Below are 19,356 nucleotides of genomic sequence, written 5' to 3'. Positions count from 1 at the left end.
TACGTGGTCCAAAGAACATAACTTCGTTTATTATGGTTTGTAACACCGTCATAATATGTGAAGCAACAAATTTGTCTGCACGCAAGCTTTATTAATTTTTTTTTTTTTAATGAAATGATCACTCAGTTATGCGTGAAAATCGGGTTAATGGCGTTGTTTATAGAATATTCGGTCGCGCTCTGTTTATTCGATAAAACACCTTCACACTATCCGATTTAGTACCTTGAGTGAATGCTAGAAGTGAGAAAATAATTTTTATATCCACGCTGGACCAAGCGTACTGTATTTTTGAAGGCGAAGAGCAATAATTTTGTTCCACGATCAATTGTATTTTACGACCTTCACAAAGGGAGGCAGCAAAGTTTTTTTTTTCCAAGATTGGGGTACGATTAATCTCCATCTGGTGCGATCCTTGGTCTCGAGGGCATCGTGAAGCTTGATGTCTAGAAAAGACCGAATTTAGTCCGACCATCTCGTGGGACTGCGTCCTCTGGGACGTTTGCTCTCTACCTTGCCCGCCACCATCAGCTGCTCAAGATTGTGACCCTCCTTTCGAGAAATGTGTCCAAAAAACTCCAATACGAATGCATATTGTGGTGAATCTTATGTCAGAGAGTTTTAACATTAAGCTCCTTTAGTATTGACACATTGGTTTGAAAGGCAGTCCATGGACTTACTGAGTCTTAGTCATAGATTATACACTTAATATTTGAGATAGATGCGCAACTCTTATTTTCATTTAGTGCTTTAGTTGCTGCCCAATCCAGCAGGCATCGTTGAGGTCGATTATTAGTCTCCCTACCCCCCACCACGTAGCTTTTTTTTAGTAATTTTAATATTTTTTATAACTCTCTTTATGAAAAAATCTTATCGTTTAAGTCTTAGTCTTACTGAGGAATACGCTTCCAAGCCGCGCGTAGTTGAAATAGCCCTAAGGCTAACAGTGACTAGGTAGGGAAAAATAAATCGCTTGTGACGCCGCACCTTTGGAATTCAATAAACCCTCCTTGAAACCGTAGGAATCTTCAAAATTCATTTTTTTTTAATTTCGACCTCACACATTAGCCACAAGTCAATAAAAATCTTTGGATATAACTTCTCGGGCCTATTCCACAGAAGTCCTATGAAGTCTCAGCATATTCCCACTATTTTACTGGAATATTATTTCATACTCTTTCATTCAAGAATCAACTATATCATTCAATCAATCGGCTATAAAAAAAATTAACTTTTTGTATCGTTTATATTAAAAACAAATAAACCAAAGTATACAGAAATTTGATTACGTAAATTGCGTTTTTGGATTTGTTAATTCGATATTGTTAATTTAATTCCATTTCAGCCTCTTTTCGTTTATCGGTTTAAGCTCATAGAAAAGAAATACAAACATAGTTCAGCGTCATTAACTGCTATATAATGTATTGTGTGAAAAAATGAAACTAAATCGCTGGACGTAACTTCTCAGGTTCTTCCAAAAAGCCCAGCTAGAACTCAGTCAATTCCACTCTTTTACTAGAACATTATTTCATTTTCCTCTATATACTAAGTTAAGTAATTTATTACAGTTACAAAAAAAAACAACAAATAAATTCAATACATTTTAATTTTTGTAGAAAAAATGTGTATGTAAACAATGATTCAAGATTTAATAAGCCCGAGATTAGTACATAAAAATGACGTTGCAAAAAGCCACAGGAAGAAGTTATAATAAAAAAAAAGATGTAAAATATATTTTATCATTAATCGTCCTACATACACGTCTTGACTTTGAGTGTGTGTATTGAGTCTCTACCTCAACAGAACCACATTCGAACACTTTAGCTGAAATATGTTTTTTTTCCTGAGAGCCACGCATATCTGAGAACATTTAATACAATACTGGAAATAATATAGTTTATTCACGAATAATTTCATAAAACAACTAAAAATAAACTGAGAATCGAAATAGACAATGCACAATGTAGCAACAACCTCGGGTCACGAACTTTGAAAGCGGTTACATCTTTCTTAAGCGAATCAATTCAAGCCTGTACCAATACGGAGAAATCAATTAATATTACACATAAAAAATAAAAATAAAAACGTAAATTCAAACATATTATCTACACGAATCGTCGATATTTCGTTTGTAATTCACAATCGCAGAACGCAATAGCGATTACATGCGGTGCGGATGGACACGAAACTTGTGAACGTAGAAAGTGTATTTGATCGGGCTTTAGTTGTAAACTGCAGTCTGCATCGGGCGGACGCACGCAACATAACTTCGCTGTCGCTCGTGGAATAAATAAAACAATTACTTTTTTTTTTTTTAATATAGTGAAATAAAATATAGACCATGGATGTGCGTGCGAGGATCATAGCAACTATTCTATTGATTTCTGTCGTCACGGCCGTTCCTGCGGGCGACAGCAGGAGAACTGATAAAAATGGTACGTTGATCTTTATTACTTTTTTTTTTCACAAAAAAAAACAATAATTAAAAAAATATTTTTAGAATTTTGAAATGTAGAACAAAATCGTGCGTTGCGAAACTACTTCTAAATATTTTCGCGCCATTTTGCGTTCTAAATTATTTAGGTCTTCATTTAACTAACATCTATTTATTTTTTTAGATTAATATTGGTTGACAGACAGACAGATTGACAGATGATTTTTTTTTTGTTATCACATTTTAATAGTTTTAATTTACAATAAGTATTTTATATTTTTTTTTTTGTATTTCTATTGAAGGGGACGACGAGCAAGATCCTATTATTAATTTTATTATTATTAATACTATTAACATTACCTGTCCTGGTGAAACTGGAAAGGCATCTGGGCCACCACATCAAAACATCAAAAATAAAAAATAAAATATATATTTTATTATTAATTTGTCTTAGTTTTAATATAAACTCAATCAAAACAAACTGTTCGAATGATAATATTTAAATTTGTAACTTTTCTTTATAATTTCATGTAATATTTCATGAATTTTTTTTTTCATAGAGCTGTGATTGATGGATTGCAATGAGTTAAAAAGGCTCTTAGCGCTAATAGTGTTCATCAAAAACATGAACAAGGACAGATAGCTACTTATATTCAGGAGGGCCAAAGGCTTTCGTTCAATGGCAATTTAAATCATCATCATCATTCTCCTGCCCTTCTCCCAGTCACCTAGATCGGCGCAACATGTTTTCTCCTTCCACACTCCTATACCATATACCGTTTCTTCGCTCACTCCCCTATTACCTATATCGTCTTTCACACAATCCATCTATTTCTTCTTAAGTCTACCTCTTCCTCTAAAGCCTTCCGATCGCAATTTAAATCATGACCACTAATGATTAATTATTGTACCTTTGATTTTACCTACTTAGATCGAATTTAATCTACTATGTATATTGAAACGTATTTTATATTACAATACAAAACTTTCGATACTAAAAACTCAATATAAATATGAACCCATTCATTTGACTGACACGGTGGTGCAGCAGTCAGCGCCCCTGACTGCAGCGCCGAGGGTCGTGAGTTCGATTCCCACATCGGTAAACATTCATGTGATGAACAGGTTTGTTTTGTCTCCGTCAGCGTGTTTATTATCTATATATTTATATATTTAAAAGTATATAAGTATGTGTTGAGTCTCTATTTCGGGCAAGGATTAATAAGACATGTGTTCAGTTAAGTGACTAACGTATATTGGGATTACAACCTAACGTGCTATCATTACAATATAATTACCGCTAACACATACACATATATAATTATTAGTTCCTATGGGGACATTTGTGGTCCCTACATATGTATATCAGTCTCTATTACCCATAACACAAGGAACCCTAATTTGGGGCAGAATGACCGCGCGCGAGTTGTTCCCAGTTATTTATTTATATAAAATATATTTATTATTCGATTGTATTGTAAGGTTCATCGATCCCTTACTTCGTAGTTACGATTTTTCAAAACCACAACGGTTGACCTCTTTGTAGCATCGAATCTGACGCGTAAAAGCACCACCGAAGCGACATCATTGCAAAAGGAACAAAAAATTACACAACCGAGCAAAAGAAACCGTTCGGAAACTAGTTGCAAAAGATTTATAATAAAGAACATTTACGGGTAATTTCACACTAAATAAAATTGACTGCGAGCTCCAAGTGACACTGACCCACTGAGAGATAATTTCTGACTACACAAAACAAAATCATAACTGTTTTGATTTATCGGCAATTTTTTGTCATTAGCAAAATATAACTGTATATTATATATAAATACTAATAATACATTAATTAATTTACTGGTGGTAGGACGTCTTGTGAGTTCGCACGGTATCACCACCCCGCCTGTTTCTGCCGTAAAGCAGTAATGTGTTTCGGTTTGAAGGGTGGGGCCGTTGTACTATTTGTTACAACTCTTGCCTCAAGATGAGTGGCAGCATTTACGTTGTAGATGTCTATGGGCTCCGGTAACCACTTAACACCAGGTGGGTCGTGAGCTCGTCCATCCAATCTAAGCAATAAAATAAAAAACAGGGTCCGCAGAAACTCTCCCAATAAGGAATACATCATAGAAAAATATCTTCGTGATCTCTGCTATACAAGTACAAAACTGCTATCGATTTATTTTTAATGTTTTTACAATGCACGCATTTATTTCACACACTTATTTCAATCGCTCACAATTAGCTGACACGCGGGATTGATGGTCTGCAGCGTACGTACGCAGTAGCAAAAACCTTCGCTTTAGATCTATTGAAATAAGAACTTAATCAAAATACCAAGTAACTATGCATATCTAGCTAAGTAAAGGAATATTATTTAGAATGTTATTTCGGCTTCGAAATCAGATCCTTTAATTCCTATATCGATATAAACTTAAACTTCAAAAGTACATTCTAGAGCTGAAAAGCTATTTTGTTTAAGCAACATTTTTGTAACTTTACAGGAAAACCATTTGAAATTGAAAATATAGAAAATTTTCATAACATTTTTTTTTTCAATTATTTCAATGGAGTAAGCTGTTAATGCTAATACCAAATAAAACGCAGCTTTACTTCAATGGAGTAAGCTGGTAATGCTAATACCAAATAAAACGCACCTTTACATACAAAGATAAATGTCGCATATTAAGCGAAATGTCGCTTAAACCAAATATCCTTTTTCTAGATATGTAGAACATTCAAGAATGATTTCCACGGGAACGGAAAAATTATGTTGCCTTCAAATTAAAAAAAAAGTTTTTAAAGTGCAGGATTACTGTTGGTAGAGTTTATTGTGAGCTTATATTTCTAGCGCGAATAATTACTTCAAGTTAGCAAAATGGGATACCGTTACAATAATCTTTTGCCTATCGATTTCATTAAAAAAGTCACGTTCATTTTACAATTGCGTTTAAATAACGAAGATCCCATCGTTCGAATGTCACGATTTTTTGTAGCAGAATAAGGCCATTCTTATCGAAGGTGGCTTATTGCTAATATTTATAAACTTAGTATTTTTTCAAATAAACAATAAAACAATTAAAAAAATCGTGTATTGTTTTACGCGTGTTAGAAGTTCGATTTAACGCTTTCTTTTTCAAACACTAACATCCTCGTTTCCCGTACGAAGTATTGGGTAAACTGTATATATAAATCTACAATGTAAATCATTTGTATTCACATAGCCAACTAATAGAGCAAAATAATAAAAAATATGTGATTTATTATTAGCACATCGAACGAGGTAAAACTTAAAAAAACTTTCATATCAAGGCCTCCGAACAATTCGTGGTTTCAATATTGTTTAAAAAGTCTAAGAACACCACTGAGCCAGTGAACAGCAAAGCACGACATTCGACAACACAATGCACAAATTTTACAAAAGAATGGCCAATGTTACGTTGTAGCTAATAACTTCTTATAGCCTTTTGTTGTACCGAGCAATTGTCTCCTGAAGTCTAGCTTTGCATTGAATTAGTTGAATAAAAATACGACCGATCACCATAAATTGATCGTAAAAGTGATACGGTCTCTTCTAGATCTGATATTACGTTAGTGTATTGATTAAAATAAATAATAAAAAGTTCGTTTCTGATATTGTCGGTTTATTTATCAGTAGACACGAGAATGCGTGTGTTGCAGCATTTTTTGGGCTTGTGGCATTATTTCCTAACATCCGTTCACAGTAGCAATTAAACTTCTCCTATCCAACGCTGTCCGTCATTCTTACTTGAAATACTTATTTTATCGCGTACCATGAGCCAGTGAGGTTTGGCGTCAAAATGCCTTTTGCTGTGCGAATCAATCATAGGATAGGACATCTTATACCTGCACAGCATTAAGTTTATTGTCTGTGACTAAATTTTAATTTTTTCAATACATAGTTTCTGTATAGAATTTAATCCAATATAATTTAGACTTCGCGAATATTTTAAGTCAAACTAGACCACTGCATTCACGTAGGTACATATTTATTTTCGCAATACGCAATACTTTGTTACCTGTGTCAATAAATACATAAAACATTTTGCGTGATTTAGTAACAAACATTCGAATATTCATATTTAGAATATTAGTATAAATATTATAAATAAATGTAAAAACATGACATTACACTCAATAAATTTCGAGTGGAAAACAGAGCTTAAAAGAAAACAGACATAGAGTAAATTGTAACTAAGTTGTAAAGACTTCTTTGTAAAATAGCTAGACTTTTGCTGTATGTAGCTAACTAACGTTTTTACTAGACCCAGACCTTTAAGTTAAGCAGCTAGCTATTTATTTGAACGCAGACTTAGACTTACTCCATTGTACTCAAATACGGAACTCCACACTTCCGAGGTACTTTCTTGTGTAACGTGAGATCCGAATAACCTTTTGTTTGATTTGCTTATGTCTTCACTGATTACCATTTGTAGGTGTCGTAATTATAAAGTAGGCTAAAAATTTCTGTGCGAATTACATCGATTATGATCGCTTGGTCTTGGTAATATTCTTTTTATTTTCTTCTATTTATGTTGCATTAATTTTTAAATATCTGTAAAGTCCAGTGTATTAGCGACCTCCTTTTTATTAACAAAAAGTCTTCTTTTTTTTCGTAAAATTCATTTCCCGCCACATTGGTACATCGTGTTTAAGTCACAATTTTTTTTAATTGCTATTATAGTCTCACGAGTATACAACAAACCGATGCTAACCGAATGAGCCAACCGGTAAGTGGTTACCGTCGCTTATGGATGTTACGAACCATATAATATAATAAACATGAACAGCAAAATTACAATCATGAAAAGAACACTTATTTGGTTTTTTTTATTGCTTAGATGGGTGTACGAGCTCGCAGCCCACCTGGTATTAAGTGGTTACTGGAGCCCATAGACATCTACGACGTAAATGCGCCACCCACCTTGAGATATCAGTTCTAAAGTCTCAAGTATAGTTACAACGGCTGCCCCGTCCTTCAAAAATGCTAATTTTTAGTACCCTAATTATATCTTATACTTAATCTAAAAAACAAATCATAATAGACAACGTAAATCGCAATTCGTTCATTCTTTTGTAACAAAAGCGGCCTACGCTATTCGCGAACTTTCCAACTGTCACTTAAATCATCAATATCCCCTACCTGGGCGTTGGTATGTGAGATGTCAGTTCATTACCCCCGGGACAGGCCCTGACATGTTGACAATACACTCATCCTTTATGACTTCAACCAACTGACCACTCACCGGGGCCGGGCGCTATGGATCCGTTCGAAAAAATACGACCGGCGCCACAATTTAAACACACTTTATTAAATGATACCCTTCTGAATACGAAATCTAAATACCTCATTTGCAATAACTTTAGTTTTCGTATGTTATGTTGTGAAATAACGAAATCGTCTTAAGATCCGTTTTGCATGCAGTAAATAATAATCAACTTTTGTTATTATTGGTTTAGGATTTGTTCAGAAGTCAGTGCAAAAACTGTCGGCATGTTTAGTGCCAAAACCTTTATTTAGATTTGGTTAATTCGAAGTGTTTTTCAAGAAGCAGAAATAAAGACGTAAATAAAGTATTTTTAGCGCAGTATTTATTATACACAAATAATTATTTTTTTGGCTCACGACCCATCCGGAGCTTAGTGGTCATTATATACTATAATATGTCATTATATGTCTGTTGCGTGAATGACTGTAAGCTTTCATAATACTACCCTCGCACTAATACTACCGTTTTACTTATTGCTAACGTGAAACTTACACGTGAATATCAAAACGAGTGTTAATCCTTTTCTATATACAACGTATTATATATACGTAACAGTGAGGCAAAGCTACTTTCGTAGCTTTTAATAATTTTAGATGTTTAAAATTTTAATCTATACTAATATATAAATCTACAGTGGTTTTTATGGATGTTCCGTTATAACTACTGAACCAAGCATTCGATTGACTTGAAACTTAGTATCCATGTAGAAAATACATATTATTAATGGATAGGCTAATATTTATATGAGTGTTGGACTCCCTAATAATAATGAAAATAAATAATGATGTTAATTTTAAATGCACAGCGAAGCGGGCGGGTACAGCTAGTAATTAATAATTTTAGATATTTAAAAAAACTAACAACAAACTCGACGATATTAAACATCAAAATGACAACACATTTCTCAGAATTAGTACAAAGTACAGGTGGTTGTAAACATCTATCGATTATGCATCGGTATCAAATTTACAAACACAAGATAAAGCACGAACTTCATGAATCACACGTTATCTTATCGTTTTTAAAGTTGATCAATGACCGAATTGGTTATCTACGATTTATTTATATGCAATTATTTTTCGTATGCAATCAAACGTAATTTCAAATTAATCAATATCGATTACAGCTCCCGTGAGTTATGTTATCGATGTTAAGTAATCGATGATGTAAGGATAACAATAATTGTATTTTTAATCGAAAAGTTATTTGGCGATAAATCGTTACGTAAAAAGATTGTTTTATCTCGATATGTTTTGTCACCTTTATTAAAGAGATTGGATACGTTGTATTCGAAAGAATTCTACACTCTCAATTATTTGCTTGAAAGTTTAATTCGCTATTATTATATGTGAGTTTTGATTGTTACAAATTTGATTTACCGCTTTCAAACAGTACTTTCTTTAATAAATGTGTACTCCACTTTTTCAGATCTGAAATGTTTTAAGACGGAATTGTAAAAAATCAAAATAGTAAAAAGTTGAGAAAAGTTACTAATATGAAATAAAAATTTAGTGACAGATTATAATTACAATCTTGTGAATATGAAACCTGAAATGAAAGAGCAATTGAATAATAAAATAATAATGATGTGTACATTAACATGACAAGATGAACCAGCTTTTAGGCCAGCTGTTCACTTTAACACGATTTAAAAGTAAACCAACCACTCTATGCTTGAAGACTAAATTTCCTTTGTTTTTTTGTTGCAATTATACTAATCTTACAATCCTTAAAATGTTATATATTATATTAGAAATCAAAAGAACCTCTACATGATATTAAAATAATAAGCTATTATATAGGTTATAAAATTTTAAAGCTTAAATTATTTCAACAATACTTAAAGAACAATAAACATAATAGTGATATGTGATAATATGATCTACTACATAATTTACATAAATAAAAAATCACTCTTTAATTATTATTTTGTTCATATTTCGTCGCTTACTTTTGCATAAAAAATCTCAGAATTTATTAACAACTACCGTGTTTACTAACTAACTTTTACTGAAATGTAACAAAACATTTCCGAGTGTCACTTTCGATTGATTTTACTTTCGCTCTACCTTGAGTGTGAAGGCATTGACCTGTAAGGTATTGTGCAATCAGCAACGTATGAATCTGGGAACACTATTGTTGTCAACACAGATATAAATAGCTATATTATGTTACATCCGACAGAACCAATGATTCTTGGCAATACCTACATTGCAATATGTTTTTTATGTGACATTCATTTGATACTACAACCTCATGTATCAAGGCGAGTAGCATTTAAAAAAAGTAAAAATAGAATATAGATTATTGAATAGAATAATTCCAATGAAGGTTCCGGGCGCGGAAAAAAAATGGCTTCATATAAGGACTGCTTTATTTTTCGTTCCAATTATAAAAATGTATGTGTATTTTAAAAACAATATCGTAGTCGAATTTGAATTTAATTTTTTTTTAATCTGATAGATATCGATTCTTATGTCGTAAATAAACAAAAAATAAATAATAATCGATTTAAATGCATATATTTTTTAATTCGACACATATTCTGACATCTGAATATAATATTCCAATACGTATATAGCTCTTAGTTTACAATATTAATTGGAATAAATAGGCAGAAAACTAAAACCCATACACCACAGAGCGGATCTCACCAATCGAAATCTTGTCCGAAGCTGCGTTGGTATAACGTTTATCCAACCTCCTACCACAGCGATAGAACTTTGAAACCAATAATGTATCAAAAGACCGCATGTTAGTTAATTGGTTTTTTTTTTTCATTTAATAAACAAAAGTTACTCTTACTTAAAAAAAACGCAATTAGGTATAACTATGGGACTTTCAACTTAAATAATAATAATCATAAACAAAATAAATTTTAAAGATTTTTTAAAGTTTAATATATTATAAAAAACAAATGATTTTTTTTTATTTTTTAAGCGAAGTTGAAATGAATTTCAACCAAATAATTATGTAAATGTTATTCATCAAGTAAATTATGACCTTAATTAATTAAAAAGTGAAATAATTGAAATATTTTACTCAAATTATTATAATACATTGTATTTCGTGTTTGTAAGACGAGTCTCAATTTAAAACAGAGATGAGCTTCACAGTTTATTGATATAAGTAATTGATTCAAACAACTACATACATATATGATTGTGATCTTTATATTATTTTTATCCTATTAACAGACTTTTTTGTTAACACCGGTACTTATATAAAACTGTGAACTGTATTTTTTTTAAACTAGTTTACTCGCAACAAAATTTATTAAATAATATGCATATTACGTAGTTTCATATCTGAAAAAAAAAAACACGATGAAATAGCAAACTAAACAATTGATTACATCTTTTTTATCATTTTGATACGTTCATCAAGACAATCGGAATTATTGTATTGTCATCGGTCATTGATGCTATAGTTGGAATAGACTCTTTGGCTTCCAACGACTAGGGAGGGAAAAATACTGTTAGTTTACAGTCATAAATTTTTCTATACTTAAATTTTAATATTATTATTTTTACTAAATCGAGATTCAAGATAAGGTCAATTATTTTACATAGCATCTTGTCAAATCCAATTAACAAAACCACAAATTCAATAAGCTGCCTTTTTTTTTTTTTTTTTTTTTTTTTTTTTTTTTTTTTTTTTTTTTTTTTTTTTTTTTTTTTTTTTTTTTTTTTTTTTTTTTTTTTTTTTGGTCAGGAGGAAATCGCCGGACTTCCGCCCTCCACTGGGGATAGAGGGCGGAGCATGTCAGAGTCGAACTGACTAAAACCTCCTGTCGCTCAACAACCAACGTCCAAACCTCGCATGAGACAGAACTCATGAAGAGGCAAAGGGGGGAAAGTGAAGCGTTTAGTGCGGAGCACATCTCTCCCATCACCCTCCCCCTCGGGACGCCGGACTGGCGGTCGTCGGCGCCACGACCACCAGCCCTCTCGGTCGGCAGGCTATCCGAAGCCCGCCTAGATGGCGCCGGTTAGAGTGAGCTATCCTACGGAATACCCCGCTGGACCAGAACCAGCGTGGGTCGAGGATAGCCGGCCTTCCATCACCCGGATGCTCTTGCGTAAAACGCGTGCAGAGCAGCTTGCACGTCGTCTTCTTAGGCCCCCCTCGCCGGTTCCCAGACCGACATGTGAGGGGGGACCCGAAACACTTAGAGGGCCAGGGCTTGGGCGAGATCCGCCTCCCTGGCCCCCGCTCGACGGCGGCGGGATTGTGCGTCTCTCACGCGCCCCGCCGCCTCCTTCTGCGAGATGGTGCACTCGCAGAAGTCGAGCATCGCCTTCCACGACTCGTCGTCGCCGAGCATCGATGCCACAACACTCGGCAACGACAAGTCGTTTCCTACTTTTGCGACGAGGACACGGCGCCACCCCTCCCATGCGGGGCAGGCGACGAGCGTATGCTCTGCCGTGTCCAAGTCGCAATCACAATGGTGGCACTCTGCCGTCGGCTCGGCTCTGATCCGGTGCAGGAACTCACCGAAGCAACCATGCCCAGTGAGCACCTGCGTGAGCCGGAAAGTGAGGCGTCCTCTGTCACGATTCACCCAATCCACAAGGACCGGGCGAATCGCCTCGACGGTCCTACGACCGGCCGAAGGATCAGCCAGCCGCCTGGACCATGACTCCAGCACGGACCGCCGAGATTGGGCCCTCCGCGCTCTGACCACACTGTGGCTGGGACGCGCCACGCCCCGGGCGCGAAGGTCAGCCCGCCACTGATAGTCAGCGGCGAGCGCCTCCGCTTCCAGAGCCCAAGGCGGCGTCCCAGCCAGTACACACGCCGCCTCAAAGGAGATGGTGCGATAACCACGGATGACCCTGACCGCGATGGTGCGTTGCGGCCGTTGCAGCAGCTTCGCCACCCCCGCGGCCAGGGACTGGCCCCACACAGGCGCCCCGTATAGGGCCATTGATCGCACCACCCCCGTATAGAGACGGCGCGTCACCTGGTCAGGCCCCCCGACGTTGGGCAGAAGCCGGCTTAACGCGCCGGCCACCCCCAACAAACGAGGGACCAGGTGCTGAAAGTGAGCACGGAAGGTCCAACGACTGTCCAGAATGAGGCCGAGGTACTTCAACTGCACCCCGACCCCAATCCGGACGCCTCCAACCACGATATGGGCATCGACAGGTGGCACTCTCCGGGGCCTGTGGAACCACATGGCCTCGGATTTACTGAGTGCCACGTCGAGACCCAATCTCCTGATTTTGCCGACGACATGCGCCACCCCAGCGGTAGCAAGACGGGCAGACTCAGCAAAACTCCCCCCCCGGGCCACGACCAACGTGTCGTCTGCGTAACAGATTACGCTTAGGCCCGGGAGGAGGGCACCCCTCAGTACCCAGTCATACCCGATATTCCACAAAAGGGGGCCGAGCACCGACCCCTGTGGAACACCGCGCACGACCGGGAACCGGTGCACGATCCCACCGTGTCCGGTACACGTGACCGATCTGTCCTCCAAGTAGGAACCCACCAGCCGGCGAAGGTAGGGGGGCACTCCGTGCCGTTCCAGCGCCCCCCCTATCACGGACCAGGGCAGGGTGTTAAACGCATTGGCGATGTCGAGAGACACCGCCAAAGCCACCCCACCCCTGGAGACGGCCTCCTCCGAGAGGGCCCGCACCAATAAGCTGCCTAACATGATCTTACACGTGAATTTACGATATATTGACATTGACCCAGTTTTTGTAGGTGTATTTCAACTAGATATATGTGTTTACTGGGGTGACTTGAGGACTACAATTGCAGCAATAATCTTCAAATGTCAACGAGGACATTCTCTTGCAGCTGAGAACAGCATTGTGTTCGTTGTGCAATATCACAATGCAATAGGGTTTTATAGAGTGCAAGATGAAACGTTCAGTCACATTTTTAGTTTTCAAGTAATCTGTTGAAACTTTTCCTTACATTTTGTCTCTTTAAAATACTCTAAACGCATGTAATTTCTATTATTAATGCATTCTAACATATGATCAAAAAAACTAATACAAGAGTCTCATTAAGTCAAATTCAAATTGAATTAAAGTGACTTGGACATACTAGCTAAATATCAAAATGAACTCACTATCAGTTTTAAAAGCCCTGAGAAAAACCGGTGAATGAAACTCAGCAAACTTGATACTTAACGTTATTGTATTTCGTCGTCTCATTCACACATAGTTCCTTCACAATCTATGAACAGATAATTAACAAATGTTTTGTGGGATATTAATGGAAAGATTCATTCGAAACTTCAGCAACGCAAAAAACTCAATATTTTCTTCGTTATACAAATCACATAAAAATCGAATTCGAAACATTTCAGGGATGTAACACAATTTTTAATAAGTTTGCAAAATTTGCAGTGGTACACTATAATTCCAATTCAGATACCCTTGTACTTTTGTACGTCAAAATTGTCTTCAATTGATGTTATAAATAGCAAAAATAGTCCTTCTCTGCAAAATGAAACCTGTTTCGACATGATCGAATTTTTCCCAGAAGCAAAATACTGTAAGTTAAAACTTAATGAAAATGACTGAAATAAAATGTGTCATTTCTTCGTAATGATCTATAAATAACCTAGATGAATATCTAAACCAAATATCCAAAAAAGTGTAGTAATTAATATTTCTATATTAGAATAAGCTTACAGAACACTCGACTATTCTAAAACTCTGAACAGATCTTTTGGTACATTTCCCAAACAAACACGATTATTCCCTAACGAAAACAACAGAGTAAAATCAAACGATTAGTCATTCAGCAGACCTCTAAATTTATTTACATTGTCGCGTATTTTAATCCACAATTACAAAGCCTCTGTATTACAATAACTTTATTCCGACACCGTTAGTCGGGGTCGTTGAAAAATCGTGACTTTAGGGCAAGACTGCAACACAAAACGCGAACAATTACTGTGATTTTCTAAATCCTCATTAACACCGACGATTCAAAACGTAATCGAAAATAGACAATTAATTCGATGGCATTCAATTGTTGTAAATGTTCATTGGGTTTGGGTGTACGTGTGGCCTTCGTTTGTGCATGTTATTGTTGACAGCCAAAGGTAACTTATTGAACCAAAGTGTTTGTAAAATAATCGTCACTTAATCTTGTTCAAAAAATGCGATGAAATGTCATAACTATGACAGGCAAACTCTTGGACCTCTTGGGAGTCCGCACGGGTAGGTATCACCACCCCGCCTATTTCCGCCGTGAAGCAGTAATGCATTTCGGTTCGAAGAGTGGGGTAGCCGTTGTAACTATACTGAGACCTTAGAACTTATATCTCGAGGTGGGGGCGCATTTACGTTGTAGATGTCTATGGGCTCCAGTAACCACTTAACACCAGGTGGGCTGTGAGCTCGTCCATCCATCTAAGCAATAAATAAAAAAATCATTCACAATATTTAAGAACCGTAGCAACGCTCTATAACATGCCACAAAAAAATAAAAAAATATTACTATTTTCACTGATGTACAAATCCTATTTAGGCCTTTCTGTTAATTAATCTGGTTCCCTGACATGACAGCTTACTAGGGTTGACAAAATTTTTAGCTTTGATAATTAATTATATTTTTTACTGGGTTTTTCTTAACACGTGGTATAAAGTAGTGTAAATTTCACATTTTTAGAAACGGTAAATGAAACTCAAGACCGCCTGTCCTGTATTGTAGCCCGTAGATATCAAAGCGTGATGAATTCCAAATTTATGAGCATAACATAGGTTTACGAAGTAGAACGTAGTGTTATAAAACTGTAAATCCGTAATAATTTACAATATCTTAGATAACTATAAGGCACATTGTAAGCCACTAATCTACCCATCTGACTCAAAGCGATCTTCAGTTGAACGGTAAAGTGGCTTTTATTCCAAAGCAAACGGGGCTTAAGACTTCATATCTCAATTTATTTTTTCTGTTGCTAAAGTGTCTGAACGAACTCACAGCCCACTAGGCTAAGGGATTACCGGAGTCCATACAAATCACTAGAACGTCAATGCCTCCACCTACCTTCAAAGTTTTAGGTTCTATTTTTTGAGTACATCGGCTGTATGCTGCTTCAAAACGAAACTTATTACTACTTCACAGCAGAAATACGCAGGACGATGGTACTTTTTTAATTATAGGCAGACGAGCATACGGCCCACCTGATGAAAATCTACTTTTCACCATCCAAATTGTAATGATATAAGTCAAAACCTTCATGTTTCCTTTTTCATATCAAGTTAAAATCATGAATCAGTGAATAACTAGTTTATCAAGAATAAGACAGTCACAATATAGTTACGAAACAAGCCCGTTCTAAACTAGTTCAGTTTAGGTGTGTTGTTAATTTGCTTGCTAACAAAGAAGTTCATTGCAACGCGGCCTATGTTACAGCAAACATCAAGGTCAAATGCGGTGTCTGTAACGAGAATGGACATGCGTTTTCAAAACATTTAACACAATAGTTTAGAAGACTTATACGTGGAATGTACAGCAATGATTCAGACTGATTTTATTGTGTCGATTTAATCTTTGTAATTCAAATACAAATGTACTTTAGTGATGATGAATATTTAAGTGTGGTCTGCACCAAGCTCTGCTATTGTGTCAAGAGTTCATGAAACCCTTGTTCAATGTTCTATTTTTATTTTTAGTTGACGCTCCGCTGTCTAGCTTTCGACATTTTTTGTCTGCAAGCCTCTCTGTCTCTTCTAGCCCATCATAATTTTCAACAGGTAATCCTCCTGCTGAGTATAGAACGTTATTCAAATACACTGATTCCAGCCCTTTGGCGCTCCACTATCTAACTGTTGACATTGTTTTGTCTGCAAACATATCTCTTTCTGTCTCTTCTACCCTTCTGAATGATAAACCTTTATTCGAAGAAACTGACTGCGGCCTTGAGCGAATCTTACTTTGTTGTGACGGACGACCGTATAAATGTCGTCCACCTAAAGTACTGGCTCTACATGTTTTACTCTTTACAGCCTAAGCTGAAAAAATAGCATCCTTAACGTTCTAGTTCCTAGCATTACTATGCTTGTTAATCTTTGACCAATGCCCCGTTGCTTATTTCCAATAGGAAGTATTTCCTGATATTATAATAGCAGGTGCTATATTTTAGTCCAATTAGGCCGGTAATTCCATCTTTCTCAGTTTTGCGGGGAAGCAATCATACATGCTTCCGATTCCATTCATCCAATATCTGTGAGTTTGAGTAGCGCCTTAACGTCAGGATAGCCGTAATTATTATATATACATATATCATCTTATATGTATTAGAGATCATAGATGTTGATTTCTTTCTTAGATATTGCGTTTTATTAAGACACACAATATTGTTTACATTCAATTATGTTGTTCAGTACGCAAGCAAACGCATCAAAACATCCATGTTAGTAGAAAAATGTATTAAAATACGAAAACAAGTTTGACGTCAATACTATAGATACGTTAACAAACAATTTTTAAAATCTCTAGTTACTCATTTTTGTAAATAGTAAAAACACGCTTTATTAACTTTTTCTGTGCATCATTGAACCACTTATTGACTTTTTATTTCTCAGCGTGTGTAGATTACATGTCACTGACAAACAGACGTGAATGCCATCACCTATCTGAAAACCAAGTCTACATGTATTACACATGTAACTATATATTAGTATCAAACTAAAACGCCTGACTGCTCCGTGATAGGAACAAGTAGGAGCGTACCTGTGCGCACTCACAAAACGATATATCACCAATAATTACGCGTAATTTATAAATCTTGCCCGTATTTATTTTTTAAGGCTTAATAAAATCATGATGTTACGAAATTTAATTATGCAAATTTTATTTTAATCGTGATAGATGCTCTCTGTAACAAAGGATTCGCCCACGACTTCTATTGCAATAGTTCATGCATTTAATATTTCATAGTCAAAACAAGTTGTTGCTAAAACATTTTCATAGTCACGCCCTTTGTCCTTGCTATGTGTATATTTAGTAAAGAAATCAATGTGATAGATGGATAAATAAATAATATGGTCCAAATAATATCTTATCAACGAATGGTGCACTATATAATGGTTCTAATTCAGATAAAGTCCAGTACAGATAATAAGAAGAAGTTAATACTAGTAATAGGACGGATTAAGAGTCCACACGGATAATTAGTAGTATCCAATCACGTTCTGCCACGAAGCATCATCTCATGACCTCTGGTTCATAAAATCCCGTTATACAATACAATCGAGGCTCATCTAAGAGCATTTATGCTGTGACGTCTTCGTTCTTCGGTAACCAATTAGTAATAAGAGAGCCATGAGTGTGTTTCCATATCTATGTCATACAACAAAAAATGGCAAAAGCAACACCGTGTAGAATATCAACAATTATAATTTTTAATCGGTTGATTTTAAACAGGCTGTTCAAATTGAGGTACCCACCTCGTGGATTGGATATGGAGAGGAATTTGTTAAATCGAAAAAGACAAGGCCGGGTAAAGTCGTTGCCTTTTCGAATTTAAGTAGCTCGGATGTTAAGATACCCTTTACGCAGGAATGTAAATAAAAACAAAAAATATTCGCGCTGAGGTCGTCACCCTTAGGAAGCATGGAATAATAAATGAAACCTTGTAATGTTTGAATGCAGTCCGATGTCAATAACTCGGTTACAACGATGAGTTACATAAACAAATAATCAAGAAAATAACTGTTAGGCTTATCCGGAAGGATTTTAATCTATAGTAGCTTCAATGAAAACGACTGGACGAAGTTGATGTTTGAGTTGTTTTATTTCCGTCACGTGGTTACTTCTTACAGCTTATATACAATTTTTACCTAATTATTCCACCCATCAATATAAGTGATAAACCAACTTAGGAAAAAGTAAAATAAATAAAGTAATTATTGTTAAAAATAAAAAAATAAAAAATACAGTACGAAACCAAAATATAATAAAAATTCAAGTCTTTATTTTTATTATTGTCATCCTGACCAGGACATCAGCCTAAAGTAATAAAATGATTCGTATTTTCGTAATCTTTCACTTGTAATTTAGTACGAGTATCAAACTCGTACAAGTGGATGCCTTGAAATCGGTCAAAGTTACGGTGAAAGATTCCGTTACATAAACAAAGAGATAAAAACAGCTAAATCAAATAAAACTATTTTAAAAAAAGCACCTCCTTTCCAAAGGAATTCGTACTAACATGTACTTCATGAATAACGAAGGAACAACATCTCTAATAAATAAAATATTGAAACTTAGGTACGCAGTGATGGTATATATAGCACTAACACAATTGAGACTTAAAACTCAAATATTATGGTGGGTGGCGGCATATATGTTTCAATCGTTTTTTTTTTGTTTTATGATTAAGGGCTGACTGATGGCCTCGAGGCCTTTCCAGTTTCACAAGGACAGGTGGGCGAGCAAGAGCTCAGCCAGAAGAGACGGGATTTGCTAACAGCTACCCGAGCGCCTCCAAGGAAGACCTAACAACTCAAGAGTAGCTGTTTCGCGAGTGAATGTTTCAATTTCCATAATAGCACATGGGCAGTAAACACTTGTATTGAACAAGATGGCACCAAAGCTCAACTGCTATTTATAAAAGAAAAAAAAGTGATATTGTAAAATTATAATTCTTTTGTATTG

General features: G+C 35.9%; 1 protein-coding gene across 1 annotated transcript in view; it reads left to right on the top strand.

Annotated features, from left to right (window-relative positions):
• The first annotated feature begins 2,144 nt into the window (after positions 1 to 2,144).
• The window catches only part of LOC101738769 (uncharacterized), a 57,400-nt gene continuing 40,188 nt past the window's right edge, over positions 2,145 to 19,356 (top strand). Inside the window, exon 1 of the mRNA XM_004932635.5 lies at positions 2,145 to 2,432. Within this exon, the coding sequence (XP_004932692.1) occupies positions 2,339 to 2,432 (94 nt within the window). The 5' untranslated portion in view covers positions 2,145 to 2,338. The remainder of the gene's footprint in view (positions 2,433 to 19,356) is intronic.

This window comes from Bombyx mori, chromosome 23 (assembly GCF_030269925.1).
Source record: "Bombyx mori chromosome 23, ASM3026992v2".
Taxonomy (NCBI): Eukaryota; Metazoa; Arthropoda; class Insecta; order Lepidoptera; family Bombycidae; genus Bombyx; species Bombyx mori.
The sequence above is the reverse complement of the archived record's forward strand: the minus strand, read 5'-3'. Positions and strand labels throughout refer to the sequence as shown.